The 18,096-nt window shown below is 41.9% G+C and overlaps 1 protein-coding gene across 1 annotated transcript in view; it reads left to right on the forward strand.

The window, feature by feature from the left end:
* LOC138609460 (NLR family CARD domain-containing protein 3-like) overlaps window positions 1–18,096 on the forward strand; it is a 42,048-nt gene that overhangs the window by 2,921 nt on the left and 21,031 nt on the right. The window contains exons 2-5 of the mRNA XM_069682095.1: window positions 6,116–6,191; window positions 6,364–6,589; window positions 6,818–8,609; window positions 8,717–8,890. Coding sequence (XP_069538196.1) covers window positions 6,116–6,191; window positions 6,364–6,589; window positions 6,818–8,609; window positions 8,717–8,890 — 2,268 coding nt within the window. The remainder of the gene's footprint in view (window positions 1–6,115; window positions 6,192–6,363; window positions 6,590–6,817; window positions 8,610–8,716; window positions 8,891–18,096) is intronic.

Consider the following 18,096-nt stretch of genomic DNA (forward strand, 5'->3'; position numbering starts at 1 on the left):
TAGTGACATTCAATGTATACCCTGAAATAGCTCCGAATTCTTCAATTACCTTCATTAGTTCTTCAATTGACTGCTCAGGCTTGGATAAATAAATTATTATATCATCTGCATACATCGACAATTTATGATTTTCCCCTGCTATTTCTATACCCTTTATTTTTTGTTCCATCCTAATATATTCTGCCAATGGTTCAATGCATAGTGCAAAAATCAATGGGGATAATGGGTCCCCCTGTCTGGTGCCTTTCAAAGTTTTAAACATGTTAGACATTACCGCGTTAACTTTAATTTTGGCATTTGGTTGTTTATATGTTGTTTTCATCCATTTTATGAACGTAGAATGAAGGCCAAAGTTTGATAGAGTCTCAAATAGATAAGGCCAAAGGACCTTATCAAAAGCCTTCTCAGCATCCAAAGTAATCATAGCTACGGGGAGATTCTGTTTCTGAGCTTCCTCCATGATGTTTAGTGTTCGTCTTACCTTTAAAGTTGGACATCCTGCTGATGGAAGGTAAGAATCAAAAAAGTTCATTTTCTGACTCTGCTGAGAGAAAGACTCATGTCCTGGTCCAGAGCTTCATAGTGTGTTGTATGACTCATTAGTATTTTAGTGGTGACATCACAGTGTTCCAAATAAATATAACCAGATCCGCACACCAGGAAGCTCCCATAAAGGGTTTTATTTAGCACAAAGTGACGTTTCGAGCCAACGTGCTCTTCTTCAGACTTGTTCACCTGTACAACAGTCACCTGTCAAAGAATCCAGTGATTAGGCTCAACATGATGAAACCATGTCAAGTGTGTTTGTGTGTTTGAAACCTCACATCCTGTAACAGAGCAGCAGCTGACTTCAAACATGGAACGTCATGAGCATGGGTCTAAGTAGGGTCCCATTACATCACCACCGTTTGCTTGATCAGCGCTGATCACAACAACGTCACAACAACAGAATCAGTGACAACAGGAGACAATACAAAGAAAATAGACATCTGAAACACCAATAAACAATGATATACAGATATAAACACACACATACATATATACACCAGTTGAGCAGTTCACAGCAGGGTTTGTTGCAGACCTCTTGATCACTTCTGCCTCCCTGGCTGGCCTCCAGAGCAGCCTCATAGCTGGCCTGCAGAACTTTCAAAGTTTTAAACATGTTAGACATTACCGCGTTAACTTTAATTTTGGCATTTGGTTGTTTATATGTTGTTTTCATCCATTTTATGAACGTAGAATGAAGGCCAAAGTTTGATAGAGTCTCAAATAGATAAGGCCAAAGGACCTTATCAAAAGCCTTCTCAGCATCCAAAGTAATCATAGCTACGGGGAGATTCTGTTTCTGAGCTTCCTCCATGATGTTTAGTGTTCGTCTTACATTATCACCAAGCTGTCTCTGAGCAATAAACCCAGTTTGATCTGGATCTATCAGCTGTGGCAACATTTTTGTTAATCTAGAAGCTAATATTGAAGATAAAAGTTTATAGTCTGTATTTAACAGACTAATTGGTCTATGTGATGAACAATCTGTTTGGTCTTTACCTGGCTTATGTAAAACTGTTATAATTGCTGAATTCCATGTCGCTGCCCATGCTTCATTGTCCAAAGCCCAATTAAGGGCTTTACATAGAAGTGGAACGAGACCAGTCTGGAATTCCTTGTAAAACTCGTTGGTACATCCATCACTTCCAGGCGACTTATGCAATTTAAGGTTTTTAATATGTTTATAAATCTCCTCCTCTGTTATTGCCTTTGTAAGAGTGATATTCTGTTCTTCTGTGGCTTTGGGTAGGTCTAACTTTTGGAAAAATTGCATTAGCTTGTCTTTGTTAACTTGATTTTGGTCAGCATCGTAGAGATCCTGGTAGTATTGTGCAAACTGGTTTGCTACCTCCCTTCGGCCCCTCATTATTTCCTTTGTATGTTTTTCCCTTAGTTGTGTAACTGATGCCTTCTTCTGCTGTTTTTTAAGTTTGTATGCCAACACCTTAGCTGCTTTGGGTCCTCCATCATATGTTCTTTGACGCACAATGGAGAGTGATTTTTCTACTTCCATATTTAAGTACTCATTCATTGCTGCCTTTGCCTCTTTAAGGTTCTTCAATACAGAAGTTTCTCCAGAAGATTTGTGTTCTTTTTCTAAGTTCTGTTTTTTCCTAAAAGAGGCGTAGGCTATTATTTCCCCCCTTAAAACTACCTTCGCCCCTTCCCATAGTATTACTGGATTCATTTCTTCTGTATCATTATGAGTGACATATTCCTGTAATGCTGTTTTTAATTTTATTTTAAAGTCATTTTCTAACAGGAGGGAGTTATTAAATCTCCAGATACTTGCCCCTTTCTCCTTACTACCCTTTCTGATAAATACATTTGTCCGATTTTAATGCTATTAACCAAAGAAAGATCTCTCGCACGCATAAAAAAATAATCAAGTCTTGAATAGTTTCCTGTAACTGACGAAAAATATATATAGTCCTTTTGAAATGGGTTTAAGGTTCGCCATACATCAACTAATCCAATATCTTTAGAAAATGTCCTCATCAAGATGGCATCTTTTTGGGCCTTATGTTTTGTACTACTTCCATTTTTTTACAGTCCATTTTTTCACTCCTTGATAAATTAAAATCTCCTCCTACCACCGTTATCCCTTCACTCTGCACAGTAACTAAATCAATAATTTTCTCTATTGTACTTGGACCTTCCTCAGGACGGTTGTATTCATTAAATAGTGTGATATAGTCTCCCTCTATCTTCCCTACTACATGAACATATCTACCTTCTTTATCACAAATTATATTCTCTGCCTCAAAAGGAATATGATTCCGGATCAATGTAATAACCCCTCTTCTTGATGAGTTATAGGATGAATAAAAAACCTGGGCATTAAACAGTTTTGCTAATATCTCATGCTCCTTTTTAGACAAACGTGTTTCTTGCATAAATACAATATCACCTCCTTGATGTTTCATTTGTGCCAACACTTTGCTCCTCTTAATTGGCCTATTCAGACCATTGACATTAAGTGAGATAATAGTAATATTCATACACTACCACGTTATATGATCCGTTTTAAAGTACTTATCCCTGTGTCCCTCATGTAACTGTTCTTTCAGTAATGCATCCCGTGGGCCTTGTAACCTGAATAAACACATTTAAGTACCCTTTTTGTAGAAAAAAAAGTCACATATATCTTTTCTTCCAACTTCCAATTGTGCTACCAAACGCCTAGGGTAGCTGTCCACAGTCTTCCATGCTTGTGCCCCTGCATGTATGCTAGGGTCTCTATTTATGCCCCAGAGCCACCAGGTCCTATAAGCAGCTCGACAAAGTGTTTGCATATAGTAAGTGTTTCAAACGTTTTTGTTTTTTCTTTGTAATTTAAGGGGAAGTGACAATAGCATTAAAACACCTTCAAACAATACAAACAAAATAGATGCAATATAAGCATCCTCATAACCAAAAAGGAGTGAGTCTGCACTTCTAATAAGAGGAGGCAATAAGTTCCACAGGTTGGGGCCAACCACTGAAAAGGTGCGGTCACCCCGTAGTTTCCACTTAGCCCGAGGGACGACCAGCAGGGACTGCTCAGAAGATCTGAGCGCTCGTGGTGGTCTACAGGGGGTTAAAAGGTGTGATAGGTAAGACGGAGACAGTCCATGGAGCAACTTAAAAACAAGTAATAACATTTTAAAATTAATTCTAAAACTAACAGGGAGCCAGTGGAGGGAGGCGAGTATGGGGGAGATATGATCACGCTTTTGTGTACATTCAGTCTTTAATGTCCTGGAAGCAGTCGAGCAGCGGTTGTAGAGACTGAGGGCTATGGCATTTAAGCGGAAGTATATTTAAGTATCGTTCGTGAAACAGTGGAATGAGATGCTATGCTTCTTTATGAGGGGACCCAGAGGGAGCATGTAGAGAGAGAACAGAAGACGTGCCAAAGCCGAGCTCGGGGAACCCCACAGGTGAGGGGGGTCGATGAGGAGGCATTTCTCCAGCTCACATTAAAGGTTCTGTTCACCAGATATGACTTGAACAGATTTAGGGCTTGTCCCTGGATCCCAACCCAATCTTCAAAGCCTGGTGATAAGCAGGCTGTGATCGACCGTGTCAAACGCAATGAAAGAATTACAACCTGATGAAGGTCGGTACGACCCAAACGTTGATGATATTAAATAAATATTAATAACAACAAGGAGACAGTGTGCAGGAGTTTCTTCATCTATTGTTTCAAGACTGCACCTCCCTCCGACGCACCTGTATCAATTCAGGTGTGCACAGGTCTTCTTAAGTTATTTTGTTGGTAAACAACCATCAAACGGAAGCTTGGTCTGAAATTTGATAAACGTTAGCATCAAGGTTTGTGGCTGAACCATCGGTGTTTAAAAGAAGGAAAACAACCTGTGGAGAGGCAACAATTTAAGATTGAAAGGATGCTGGAGCCAACAAACGCCTCTTTAAGCAGGTGTGAGGGAATGCAGTCAGATGGGCATGTTGTGGGCTTCAGATGGTTGACTATGTCCCACAGAGAGGGAGGACACACTCGGTCAAACAGGCACGTCTGAAGGAGGGTCATGAGACACCAAAGGAGAAGGTTTGATTTTCTGCTGTATAGATATATAATATATATAAGTTACTGAGGAAGTCTGGGAAAGTCTTTTCATTTGGAATAATAACAGAGTTTATGGTGCTAAAAAGAACTTTGGGCCTGATGCAGTTTTTTGAAATGAGGTTAGAGACGTTTTCTTTTACTGAGTGTTGGTAGTGATTCAGGGAGTTTCTGAGCGAGTCATAGGAGATTTAGAGTTTGTCTTTTTTCCATTTCCGTTCTGCCTTTCTGCAACTATGTCGAAGAGCGCGGGTTCTTTGGTGTAGCCACGGTTGAGGGTTGCACTGAGCTCTCTAGGGGGGTACGCTACGAAGCAGGATTTATGGAGGTAACTTCAGGGTTAACTCCGAGTTTTCAGAACTACGAAGGTGGTTCCCTTCTTACCGGGGTATATCACCATGGTAACTTAGGCTGAACACCTAACCTGCTCCGGAGCACAGGTAAAGGAGTTGAAATAAAGACCAAGAGTAAAAACTGAATCTAAGGTGTGTCCGTGTTTATGAGTCGGCCCAGACACGTTGGATAAGATGAAAAGACTCTGTAAGGTTTAAAAACTCAATTGCAGATCTGTTTGATGAATCGTCCACACGGATATTAAAATCACCAGCTATAATTACTTTGTCATAATTCACACAGTAAAGGACAAAAGATCAGAACGTTCAGGCAGGACACCAGCATTTGGGCGAGGGGGACAGTAAATAATAACACATGAAACTGGCTCTGAGCAGCAAATTAAGAACAAAAGAGTCTCAAAAGACGACACATTTTTAAAAACAATTTGGTGACATTTAAAGGTGTTTTTGAAAATGACAGCAAGTCCTCCACCACGACCACGAGTAGTTCTTTTACAACCAGTACAAAAAATTGCTGGGGGGGGACAGAGTTCTAGCAGCCGGGCCTGATCACCAGGTCTCAACTAGGTCTCAGTAAGACAGAGAGTGGTGTGTTAGTAACACAGTAAAAGATGTTGTCAGTTAAAACATGCGCACCCAGGTTGTTGGATCTACAACGCCTAAGCTTGTGGGTTAACCTCCTATCCGTCCACCTCAAGGCCTCTGCCCAGCCCCCAGGTGCTCCGATTGAGGGCTCCTGTTCTGCCCTTGTCCATCCTCCAGGCTGTTCATTAGGATCCACAGCTTTATATCTCCAAGACCACTTGCTCCTCTCGACTCCACACCCTCTCCAACTCACCACATTTGTCTAGCCTATCAGCACGTCTGAAATCCATCCCTTGAGGGGTGGGTTTCTGTACTCCCAACCCTGACAGTTCTTGGTTGCCTTCATTCTGTCCTCTGCATCACTGGCAAAACATGTCTTGGCAGTTTGGGAATAAAACCAATAGTGATCATAATCAGTGGTTTGCTCTCATGCTATCTTTCCGTCTTTCAACATTGGACACCCTCCTCCCACTGACCCAGCCCTCATGGTCAGACCCCACAGCTCACTCCCTCTATCAGTCAGCTGTGTCATTAATTGTCCTTAAACTTGATGTTTTCTCCACAGAGTTCAGCAGAGCTCAGAGGTTCACAGTGATCAGTCAGCCCAGCAGCATCAGACAGACCTGGACTCCACATTTAAGGTGTGTACAACACACTGTTTACAATGAACTACATTAACTACAGGCTAAATGCCAAACCATCATTCAGTCTCCATGCTGTTCTGTTTGAGCAGCAGGCCTTCAGACTGACTGATGGATCACATGTTGTGTTCTACCAGTTTATATTCATGTTCAGAGTCTGATTCTGTTCCAGCTGCTGGAGGAGAACATCGTCACATTTGTGAGGAACGAGCTGAAGAGAGTCCAGAGGGTTCTGAGTTCAGATTACCCAGCATGCTTAGAGAGTCAGAGGGAGGAGGAGGAGGTGTTGGATGGTGATGATGAAGATCAGAGGAGCAGCAGAGATGCATTTGTGAAGATCACTCTGCACTTCCTGAGGAGAATAAATCAGGAGGAGCTGGCTGACTGTCTGCAGAGCAGTAAGAGGATTTAATCAGGTTTAACATGATGGAAAGAGGAAATGCAGGTTTACATTTCTAAACTTAGTAAATATGATACACACATCTATATCAGATCAGAGCTTGTTTGTCATCCACTAAATGCTTTAATAAAACTGATGCAGAAGGAAAAACTCTAAAGCCACACTTGAATGTTGAGATTTTCTTCAGGATCCACTCTTTGATATCATTTGTTGTTTGTTTATTCAGGAGCTGCTGCTGCAGAGTGCCGACAGAAACTGAAGTCTAACCTGAAGGAGAAGTTCCAGTGTGTGTTTGAGGGGATCGCTAAAGCAGGAAACCCAACCCTTCTGAATCAGATCTACACAGAGCTCTACATCACAGAGGGAGGGACTGGAGAGGTCAATGATGAACATGAGGTCAGACAGATCGAATCAGCATCCAGGAAACCAGACAGACCAGAAACAACCATCAGACAAGAAGACATCTTTAAAGCCTCACCTGGAAGAGATGGACCAATCAGAACAGTGATGACAAAGGGAGTGGCTGGCATTGGGAAAACAGTCTTAACACAGAAGTTCACTCTGGACTGGGCTGAAGACAAAGCCAACCAGGACATACAGTTCATGTTTCCCTTCACCTTCAGAGAGCTGAATGTGCTGAAAGAGAAGAAGTTCAGCTTGGTGGAACTTGTTCATCACTTCTTCACTGAAACCAAAGAAGCAGGAATCTGCAGGTTTGAAGAGTTCCAGGTTGTGTTCATCTTTGACGGTCTGGATGAGTGTCGACTTCCTCTGGACTTCCACAACAATGAGATCCTGACTGATGTCACAGAGTCCAGCTCAGTGGATGTGCTGCTGACAAACCTTATCAGAGGGAAACTGCTTCCCTCTGCTCGCCTCTGGATAACCACACGACCTGCAGCAGCCAATCAGATCCCTCCTCAGTGTGTTGACATGGTGACAGAGGTCAGAGGGTTCACTGACCCCCAGAAGGAGGAGTACTTCAGGAAGAGATTCAGAGATGAGGAGCAGGCCAGCAGAATCATCTCCCACATCAAGACATCCCGAAGCCTCCACATCATGTGCCACATCCCAGTCTTCTGCTGGATCACTGCTACAGTTCTGGAGGACGTGTTGAAGACCAGAGAGGGAGGAGAGCTGCCCAAGACCCTGACTGAGATGTACATCCACTTCCTGGTGGTTCAGACCAAACTGAAGAACATCAAGTATGATGGAGGAGCTGAGACAGATCAACACTGGAGTCCAGAGAGCAGGAAGATGATTGAGTCTCTGGGAAAACTGTCTTTTGAGCAGCTGCAGAAAGGAAACCTGATCTTCTATGAGTCAGACCTGACAGAGTGTGGCATCGATATCAGAGCAGCCTCAGTGTACTCAGGAGTGTTCACACAGGTCTTTAAAGAGGAGAGAGGACTGTACCAGGACAAGGTGTTCTGCTTCATCCATCTGAGTGTTCAGGAGTTTCTGGCTGCTCTTCATGTCCATCTGACGTTCATCAACTCTGGTGTCAATCTGCTGTCAGGAGAACAAACAACCTGGCGGTCTAAAGTGTTGAGAGAAACAAAACGTTTCTATCAGAGTGCTGTGGACCAGGCCTTACAGAGTCCAAACGGACACTTGGACTTGTTCCTCCGCTTCCTCCTCGGTCTTTCACTAGAAACCAATCAGAGTCTCCTGAGAGGTCTGCTGACACAGACAGGAAGTGGTTCACACACCAAAAAGAAAACAGTCGAGTACATTGGGACAAAGATCAGTGAGAATCTGTCTGCAGAGAAAAGCATCAATCTGTTCCACTGTCTGAATGAACTGAATGATAGTTCTCTAGTGGAGCAGATCCAACAGTCCCTGAGATCAGGACGTCTCTCCACAGAGAAACTGTCTCCTGCTCAGTGGTCAGCTCTGGGCTTCATCTTACTGTCATCAGAAAAAGATCTGGACGTGTTTGACCTGAAGAAGTACTCTGCTTCAGAGGAGGCTCTTCTGAGGCTGCTGCCAGTGGTCAAAGCCTCCAACAAAGCTCTGTACGTGAACACATCATTCTCCATGTTAAATTTAGTTTTACTTTATTCAGAAAAAACAACTATTTCTTGTAATTGTTTCCTTTTATGTACTGTTGATTCCTCTTCAGGCTGAGTGGCTGTAAACTGTCAGAGAGAAGCTGTGAGGCTCTGTCCTCAGTCCTCAGCTCCCAGTCCTCTTCTCTGAGAGAGCTGGACCTGAGTAACAACAACCTGCAGGATCCAGGAGTGACTCTTCTGTCTGCCGGTCTAAAAACTCCACACTGCAGACTGGAAACTCTCAGGTTAGTGTGCAGCTGTGTGAAAATGATAACCCTCTGAGCTCACATGTTCTGTATATTTGCTCAGTTCTCAGCTCTCAGTCCTGTGAGTCTGAATAACCCTGTAATTAAAATGGCTTTAATATCACACTGAAGGGGTCAGCTGACAAAGGATCTTGTCACCAGTGTTGTGTTCATGTTCACGGCTCAGTAACTTGACTTGGATATATAAATGCTGGTCTAAGACAGTCTGAGTTATGTTCATCTGGACTCCATCATGTGTGGTCCAAAGAGAAGAATCCCAACGACGACTGTAATAAAGCAGAGATGATGATTGGAACATTTATAAACTTATAAAGAGCCTTTCCTTCAGACTGAACAGTCCAGTACAGTAGCTGCATCACTGCTGATGACAAAGCAATCTGTGTTGATCTCTGGCTCCTTCTTACCTTCACTCCTCCCCGAGTACTTTGCCCACAGACTTGAAGGTGCTGACCCTCTATCCCACAGCTTCATACTCTGCAAACTGCCCCAATGTTCTCTGGAGGTCACAGAGAAACTAAGTCAGCAGAACGTTATCCACAGCAGAGGCCATCATGACGGACCCTCTCTACCCATGCTTTGTCTTCATATCCTGTTAATGAAAGTCAGAAAATAATCTTTCACAAGGTGACAACCGTATGTGGCGCCAGTGTAGCTCAGCCATTAAGACGCGCCCCATGTATAGAGGCACACTACTCGACGCAGAGGCCCTGGGTTCGACTCCGACCTTCAGCCCTTTGCTGCATGTCCTCCCCGGTCTCTCTTCCATCATTCCCGACTCTATCCACTGTCCTGTCCAATGAAGGCAACAAAAGGTTTAGATTTTTTGACCTGAGCGAGTTGACAGGTAAGGGTGACTTAGTTTCCTCACCGTGAGCCAGTAAATACTCTGGACATAAGTGAACTTACTTTGAATGTGTGTAGCTACATTTGGTTCTGTGAAGAGTCTTGTATTCCCACACGTCAGGTGAAACTTTATCCAAACAATAAGCCATGGATCACTAAGTCCTTGAAAGAAATAACAATGAAGAAACATAACCTCTTTAAAAATAGCAGTGTTGAAGAGAACAGGGAGGTAAAAAGACTGGTTAGGGCAGAGATTCAAAAAGCTCAATTCAGTTATATGGATAAAATTGAGGACAAATTTAAAGGTAATGATCTAAAAAGTTTCTGGAATGGCATGTCAGTCATGACAGGCACAAAAAAAGGTAATATGAATATTAAAATGGATGGTTTTAAATCAGACAAGGGGCTAGCTGCTCATTTTAATCGTTTTTATCTCAGGTTTGATACAAAAGATTTTAAAGAACAAGCTGATCAGATAGAATTAGAAACCTCCTCCACTCCACAGCTTGAATTGGGTGTACAAGATGTCAGGAACATACTCCGTAAAACCAAGACCAACAAGAGCCCCGGCCCTGACAATATATCTGGTCATCTTCTCAAACACTGCGCAGATCAATTAGCCCCTATTTTTCACCACATATTAAAGTGTTGCTTAGAGCAACAAAAGGTTCCTACTCTGTGGAAGAAGTCCACAATAGTACCAGTGGCTAAGAAAAAGTCCCCTAAGGGCATTAGTGATTTTAGACCTGTGGCCCTGACTTCACTAGTTATGAAGGTATTTGAAAAGCTCATCAAGAGAGAGCTAGTTGGAGTTGTGGAGGACTCATTGGATCCTCTACAGTTTGCCTGTAGGAGTAAAAAAGGGGTTGATGATGCTGTTCTTACCCTTCTTCATTTACTTTTTAAACACCTTGAAGGTCCAGGGACACATGCACACCTGTTATTTTTAGATTTATCTTCTGCTTTTAACACAAGTCAGCCCCACATTTTAGCCAACAAACTGCTAAATGATTTGAATCTGTGTCCTGGCATTGTTGGATGGATTTTAGACTTTCTTGTGGACAGATCCCAGTGTGTCAGGATTAATGGCTCTTTGTCGGACACATTGTTCTCCTCCACTGGTTCGCCACAGGGCTGTGTCCTTTCACCAATCTGGTACATTTTTTACACTGACAGCTGCAGAAGTTCCCAGCCAGGAAGACGCATTCTGAAGTTTGCAGATGATACAGTCATAGTGAGCCTGTTACAAGGAAGGGAAATAGCACGTGGCCCAGTGGTGGACGATTTTATAGAGTGGCGTGATAACTCTTTTTTAAAATGAAATGTACGTAAAACTAAAGACGTGCATTGATTTGAGAAGGCAGCCTAATACACCAATTAAAACAGCAATTAAGGGTGAGATGGTTGACCAAGTCCAGTGTTACAAGTCCCTGGGTGTTGTTATCGACAACAAGCTAACATTTAAAGAAAACACAGACGCAGTCTGCAAAAAGCCACAGCAGAGACTGCACTTTCTCCGTCAACTTAACTGGTTTGGGGTGTGCAGCAGACTGATGAATCTGTTCTACTCCTCCATGGTAGAGTCTGTCCTCACCTTTGCCATAATCTCCTGGTTTGGTAACCTGTCATTAGGGGACAGAAACAGGTTACAATGGATCATAAGAGTTGCCAGTAAGATCATTGGCATAAGATTACCTGATCAGTCTTACACCTTCTCCAAGAGAGCAACATCTCAGGCTGGAGACATCTTACAGTGTCCTCGACATCCTCTCCATGGTGAGGATGGGGGTAATGTGAGACCTGGTGAGGAGTCTTGCAGCAGCATTCTGTGTTGACTGCAGGCGATTAAGCGCAGACTTGCTGAGTGACGAGAGGAGTGTGTGGCAGTCGTCGAGGTGAAACTACAGTTGAAACTAAAGTTCTCAGTTTACTTATATTTCTTAGGTGGACATAACATGATCTGGTTACCTGCTTAACATGGCTGTCAAAAGATGATGATTTATCAACTATTACTCCTAAATGACGTGGGCTAAAGCCAACAGCAGAGGAAAGGGGCCCAATGTTGTGATCCTGTGAGCTGATTGGATGGAAAGAGCTCAAGACGGTAGGAATAAGAGAGGAGCTAGCATGAAGTGGATGAGAGTTATGATGCATATTGGACCTAATAGTCATTACTTTATCAACACAGAAGGAAAGGAAGGTATTGCAGTCATCAACAGTGAAACATGGTAATGTGGAGAGCGCTGGTGAAACAATGTTTTAAATAGTTATGAAACGTTGGGATTTCTTTTTGATGAAGAAATCAGGTCAGCAAAATAAGCCGTCCAGGCTTCCTGTACTGCTTCTTTAAAAGAACGCCGGAGATCTTTAAGATGTAGGCGATGCACTTCCACAGACGTTCAGACCTGTGACAGTGTGGTCTCAGGCAGCAGACAGCCTCTGTTATCCACTGACAACTGTTGCAGGTAGCCCGAGTCCTAACCTTTAAAGGTGCCTCTTTGTCCAGTAACGTGGAGCAATGACCATTAAAAGACTGCGTTAAAAACTCAACGTTGTGAGGATTTATATTAAAATCACAGCAGGAGTGTGCTGAGAACTGGTCGGCTGTATTTCCTGTAATGAGGAGGCTCTTCTGAGGCTGCTGCCAGTGGTCAAAGCCTCGAACAAAGCTCTGTACGTGAACACATCACTGTCCATGTTAAATGTAGTTTTACTTTATTGAGAAAAAACAACTATTTCTTGTAATTGTTTCCTTTTATGTACTGTTGATTCCTCTTCAGGCTGAGTGGCTGTAAACTGTCAGAGAGAAGCTGTGAGGCTCTGTCCTCAGTCCTCAGCTCCCAGTCCTCTTCTCTGAGAGAGCTGGACCTGAGTAACAACAACCTGCAGGATTCAGGAGTTAAGCTGCTTTCTGACGGGCTGGAGAGTCCAAACCGTACACTGGAAACTCTCAGGTCAGGATTAAACAGATTTAACAAGTTTATCCAAAAAGATTTCATTGACTTTCTACATTTGATTTGTAATTAACTGAGTGAAGATCCTTTCCAGGCTGAGTGGCTGTAAACTGTCAGAGAGAAGCTGTGAGGCTCTGTCCTCAGTCCTCAGCTCCCAGTCCTCTTCTCTGAGAGAGCTGGACCTGAGTAACAACAACCTGCAGGATCCAGGAGTGACTCTTCTGTCTGCTGGTCTAAAAACTCCACACTGCAGACTGGAAACTCTCAGGTTAGTGTGCAGCTGTGTGAAAATGATAACCCTCTGAGCTCACATGTTCTGTATATTTGCTCAGTTCTCAGCTCTCAGTCCTGTGAGTCTGAATAACCCTGCACAGCAAATTCGGCCCTTTGGAATAAACTCTCTGAGTTAAAATCAACTCAGTTTGAGTGTACATGTGAGACCATCGAATAAACTCTGGGGCATAGTTAAAGTTACTCTTTTCCGGGAGTTGATCTTTCAACTCTTTTTAGGAGTTAAAACTGAACTCCTCTGGGAGTTAAAACACTACTCCCATTAAGAGGAAAAAGCACTCTCATTGAGAGTTCATTTTAGGTGAACTCTTTCACAGTGTTAACAGTGAAATTGTTTTATTGAACACTTACAGAGTTAAAATATAAAATCACAAAAAATGTTTGTTAGATGAAAATTAATACAAAAAACACATAAATTACTTCAATGCCTTTATTTGAACACATCCAGAAAGTGTGTTCACAACTCCTTGCTTCATGAATATTAACTTTTGTAACAAGTTACATTTGGAGTAAAAGCTTTCTTCAGTAACAGTGTAAACATGTAACAGCATACACATTTAAAATAAACAGCTACAATGGCAGCTTAACAGTTAGGAAATTGTGTGGTCAAATGGAAATCACAAATAAAAAATATGTAGTAAAAAAATAAATTTGCATATTTCAGCAAAACTGGAAAAAAATATACCATACCACATCCCTCTGTGCTGCATAAACTTTTCTGAGGAAAGTGCAAGTGTGATCATTTTTAAAACAACCTTAAATGTAAATGTACAGCAGTCTGTTAGGATTCTGAAAGCAAACTTCTCTGTAATGCAGGATTATGTTAACATGAAATAGAATGTTAAACGTGCTGTTAAAGCACGAAAACATGTACAAGAACGTAAAACATGAATTCAATACATTCAGTTTGGCCAACATTTTAGGCATTTTAGGCCAACAGATTAAATAATACAGCCCTCTGACACAACATCAAAATAAAAATCACACCCATAGGACATTTGAGAATCCAAACTTTTGAAATGTCTTAATTTCTCCCTTTCTAGAACCAGTATCTTCCTGGGGATGTTTTCACTAACTTGGAAAGCATGGAAATGGTCATGGAAACAAGTTTCATGTTCATTTAGAACTAAAACACTTTACCATTGTGCACAATGATAGAAGTTATTTTGCTGAAGACTGGTGTGTTTTCTTGTGTCAGTACAAACAAAGAGGCCAACGCGATATTCACACTTTACCCAGTTTGTCAGGTTGACAGTGGCTTGTGAATCAATGTGAAGATATGTAGACACATGCTCTGTACACTCTAGTGTTTCAAGTAAACACATTTTGACTGGACCAGACTCAATTGCTTTTGAAGTCAGGCATTCCCAATGATAGGCTACTGCAAACTGGTGTTTCCTTGCAAGTGATACTGTTAAAAAGTTTTTCACACCATCCTTAAAAAAATGGTGTTTAGCCATAGTCCAGCCATAGCCATAGCCTTAGTCATAGTCCAGATATGAATGAGGGGTCCAATTTTTCGAATGCACCTCGGATAGTGGACCATGAAGTGATGTTTTGGAATCAAGTTCTTTGATGGGTACAGTTCTTTGAAGAGCTGGTGATGTTCAATGATAAGGTGCTTTAAATACACGGTCATCCCTTCAGTGATTGAGTATGAGAACACAATGTTTATTATGTTCAGCAACAAGAGCATCAAGCGCCAGTGCAAATCATCCTCTGATACCAGGTCACCAAATATCAAAGGTGATCAAACACAGTGTTTGTGATGCGTTTAACCCTATTCCATGTCCGACACAGTCAAGCTTTACATTTGTTGGCTTGTTTTTCTTTTCCACATAGCCATAATTAAAAGCATAAATCCTATTCAAGAGGCTTTCTTTGGAGATGAAATGTTCAATCAAATATTCAAATAGAAGTTTGACCTCATATTGACCAACCCCTTCCAAAATGTCACGCATGATGTCAACTGCATCATTTTCTGCATTATGGAAATACTGCAAAGTGTTCAGTATGCTCTTTCTGTTGATGCCAAATGAAGAAGTTGGATCATCTACCAAAGAAGAATAATGTTGATCATTGAGAACTGGTGATCTTATGGTCAAACGTGGGTCATCTTCTGAGAAAACTGACTGAGCTGAAGATTTATCAATTAGGCAAAGTCTACAGAAGTCATTTGCACTAAATGACTCCAAGAATCCAAGAATGCTGTGCATACCCAAATTATCACCAGTAATTTGTGCAAGAGTGCCACGTACAGGAAATTCAGCAAATGGAAGAGCAACCCCAGTTGTCTCTAATATTTTCAAGTCTCTTACTAAGGGTTTCAGAATTTCATCAATGCCGTATTTCTTAGCATCTTGTGCATGAAACAATGATACTAGATGAATATTCATTAAGGCAGAATTCACCTTGGGTGGAAGATTCCTGAGGATGAAGTAAAGACAGCCAACTTTATGAATACCTTTTTTTGACCCTAGTGGGTTTGCACACTCAACATCGTCATAGAACAACTGGATTTGGAGGGCAAACTTGTCACTTGAAAACAAGGGATGACTTTTGAAGTAGCTTCCATCACAGAAGTTCTCGTATTTGTCACTCTGAGTAGATGTTTGCATCATCTCAGAAATAGTTTCATTCTTGAAGATGAACTGGAGTGTTTTGAGTATGGGAATATATATGAATTTGTCAATGATTGGAACTTGCTCATAGGTTCCACTTTTGCTATTTCGTCTGGTATCAAACCTTATACCTAGACGCTTTTCAACTGGTACAATATCCCATTTTTCTGTGAAATATTTCTTCCATTTACTGTTAGAATTCAAGTGGCTAAAAGGGTTGTCAATACCTTTAAATAACTCTTCTATGGCTGATCTTGCAGGACTGCCGGCAGGTAGTAAGTTTAGTACATGGTCCTGAATATTAGACTGTAAGTCTCCCACAAAGTCCTCTAAATTCTCGATGGTAGAAAGCACTACAGTATTTGGTACACCGCTTCCTAAAAGCTTGGCAATAATTGATGCACACATATCTTTGCTGCCCGTTGACACTGAAGGGCCTGCTTCAATATTTTGGTGCTGAGATGAAGTGGAAGGTGTTTCATCATTTAGGCACAGAGGATTATTGTGCTCTTGAATGGCATGGTTGGAATGGGTCTCCTCTGTTGCACATGTGTTGACAATATGCGCATGTATCTTTATGAGATGTCTTCTAAACCCAGAATAACTAGAGAATTGCAAGCAACATCCTATTGGACCACATTTTAGCCTCAGATTTTTCCCAGGATAGATTCCATGCATTAGTTTGAGGTGCCTGAATAAAAGTAAGGCTGTACCAAAGGATGACGCACAGAGGAAACATCTCAACATTTTTGCTGCTTGAACTTTTTACGGCTTGTTCAACAACTTTGCTCTCAACTCCTTGACTTTTGGAGTTTCTTCCATTGTGCCAATATCTATGCTGTACAGAGTAGTCTGAAAAAATGTGTACAGGCTGGACAGAGCATCATCATATTTCCCACTGAAAACAAAGTGGGACTTGAACAGCTCATCAAATGCGCCCAAGGATGTACCTGACTGACATGGAAGAAGCTTTCTATCCACGACTATGTAGAAGCTGAAAACCTGAGCTTTTGAAGTCCCTGTGGCCAGAAGATATGGCTGGGGGTTTCCTTCTGTGGTGATGAGGTGATCCTCCAGGCTCTGGCAGGACTGAAACACAGTGAAAAGCACTTCCATATAACACATTTCTTTAAAACACACGATACCACAATATTTGGAATTGGATTTGTTGACAAACCTTGTGAAATTTCAGCAGGTGATCTGTTGCCTCTCCGACACTGATCTTCTTGGCCCGTTTCCTTCCAGCTGGTTGCGGAGTGAGAAGATGCAGCAAGACAAGAAGAGAGGCCATGTCGCTGTGCCACTCTGCAATCAGTGAAGAAAACCATTACTTCATGTGTTTCACACCTTGTCAATGTTGAGGTCACCTTTGTTGTCCCCTATTCATCTAACGTCTTATGACCATGCTGCTCAGGCGTGCTTGTGTGAAACTAGCTTAACACCTCACTGCTCAGACTGGACAAGTTACTACAAACTTTTGATGTGCATCGGTCAACCCAAGATTTTTATCTTAAAAGGACAGGCTCCGGTTTGATCAAGTCTGGAGTAGTTCATCCAGAATATCTAAAAAGATTTTGGAGCAAACATGTCTGTTTTTGGCAACTTATTGCAATACAAATTAATTATGTCTATTGTAATACTACCTGGATCATCTGCAGTGTCAGATTCTTCATTCATGGCAGATTTGAGCTGTTTTTTCAGGAGAGGTGTCTCTCTGAGGGCCCTGGCTTCGTGGATGACCTTGTCTTTAAAACAGGGGGCCCATTTTTCCAGGAACCTGGAGGAAGTCTCTGCTCCAAACATCATCGAGAAGTCCTGCAAAATCTCAAAAGTTGTCAGTAGTACATGACCAACAGAGACGCTCCGCTCCAGCAGCGTCTAACATTAGAAAGTCTGAGAAGTAATAAATTCACTGTCTCGTCTCCCCCTCTCTCCCGTTAATAACCGAGCGCCCCCTACAGGCCTGGAGCACTTCCGTTGTGAGGGCTGTATTTGCAGCGTTTTTCTTTTGCATGTGTTTTCTGGGTTTGTGTGTTTTTGACTTTGCATCGTTTCTGTATTTGCAGCGCGTTTGATGTTAATGTATTTGTTTTGGCTTTTGGAGCAGTTTTTTTTATTTGCAGCGCGTTTCTGTCGTTGAATATGTTTTGGACTTTTGCTTGTGTTTTTGAATTTACATCGTTTCTGTATTTGCAGCTCGTTTCTTCTGATCGAAATCGTTTGGGCTGTTGCAGCACGTTTGCCCTTGTGGGCCACCGTACTTTTTTGAGCATGGATCCTTTAAAGATGGGAAGAGAGCCACAATCCCAAGGGCATGGAACTCCTTTGTGGCTTTAGTTACAGCTCTCCTGCAAATGCAACATAATTCATTGTCATATGATTCTTTCCTCCTCACAAAAGTAAATTTCATGTTATAAACAAAAAGCCACTTACCCTTCCTTTTCACACATGTGAGCTACTATGATGTTCACCATTA

Source organism: Semicossyphus pulcher, unplaced genomic scaffold, assembly GCF_022749685.1.
Source record: "Semicossyphus pulcher isolate SPU_LCO1_2020_fin unplaced genomic scaffold, fSemPul1.0.p SCAF_5, whole genome shotgun sequence".
Taxonomy (NCBI): Eukaryota; Metazoa; Chordata; class Actinopteri; order Labriformes; family Labridae; genus Semicossyphus; species Semicossyphus pulcher.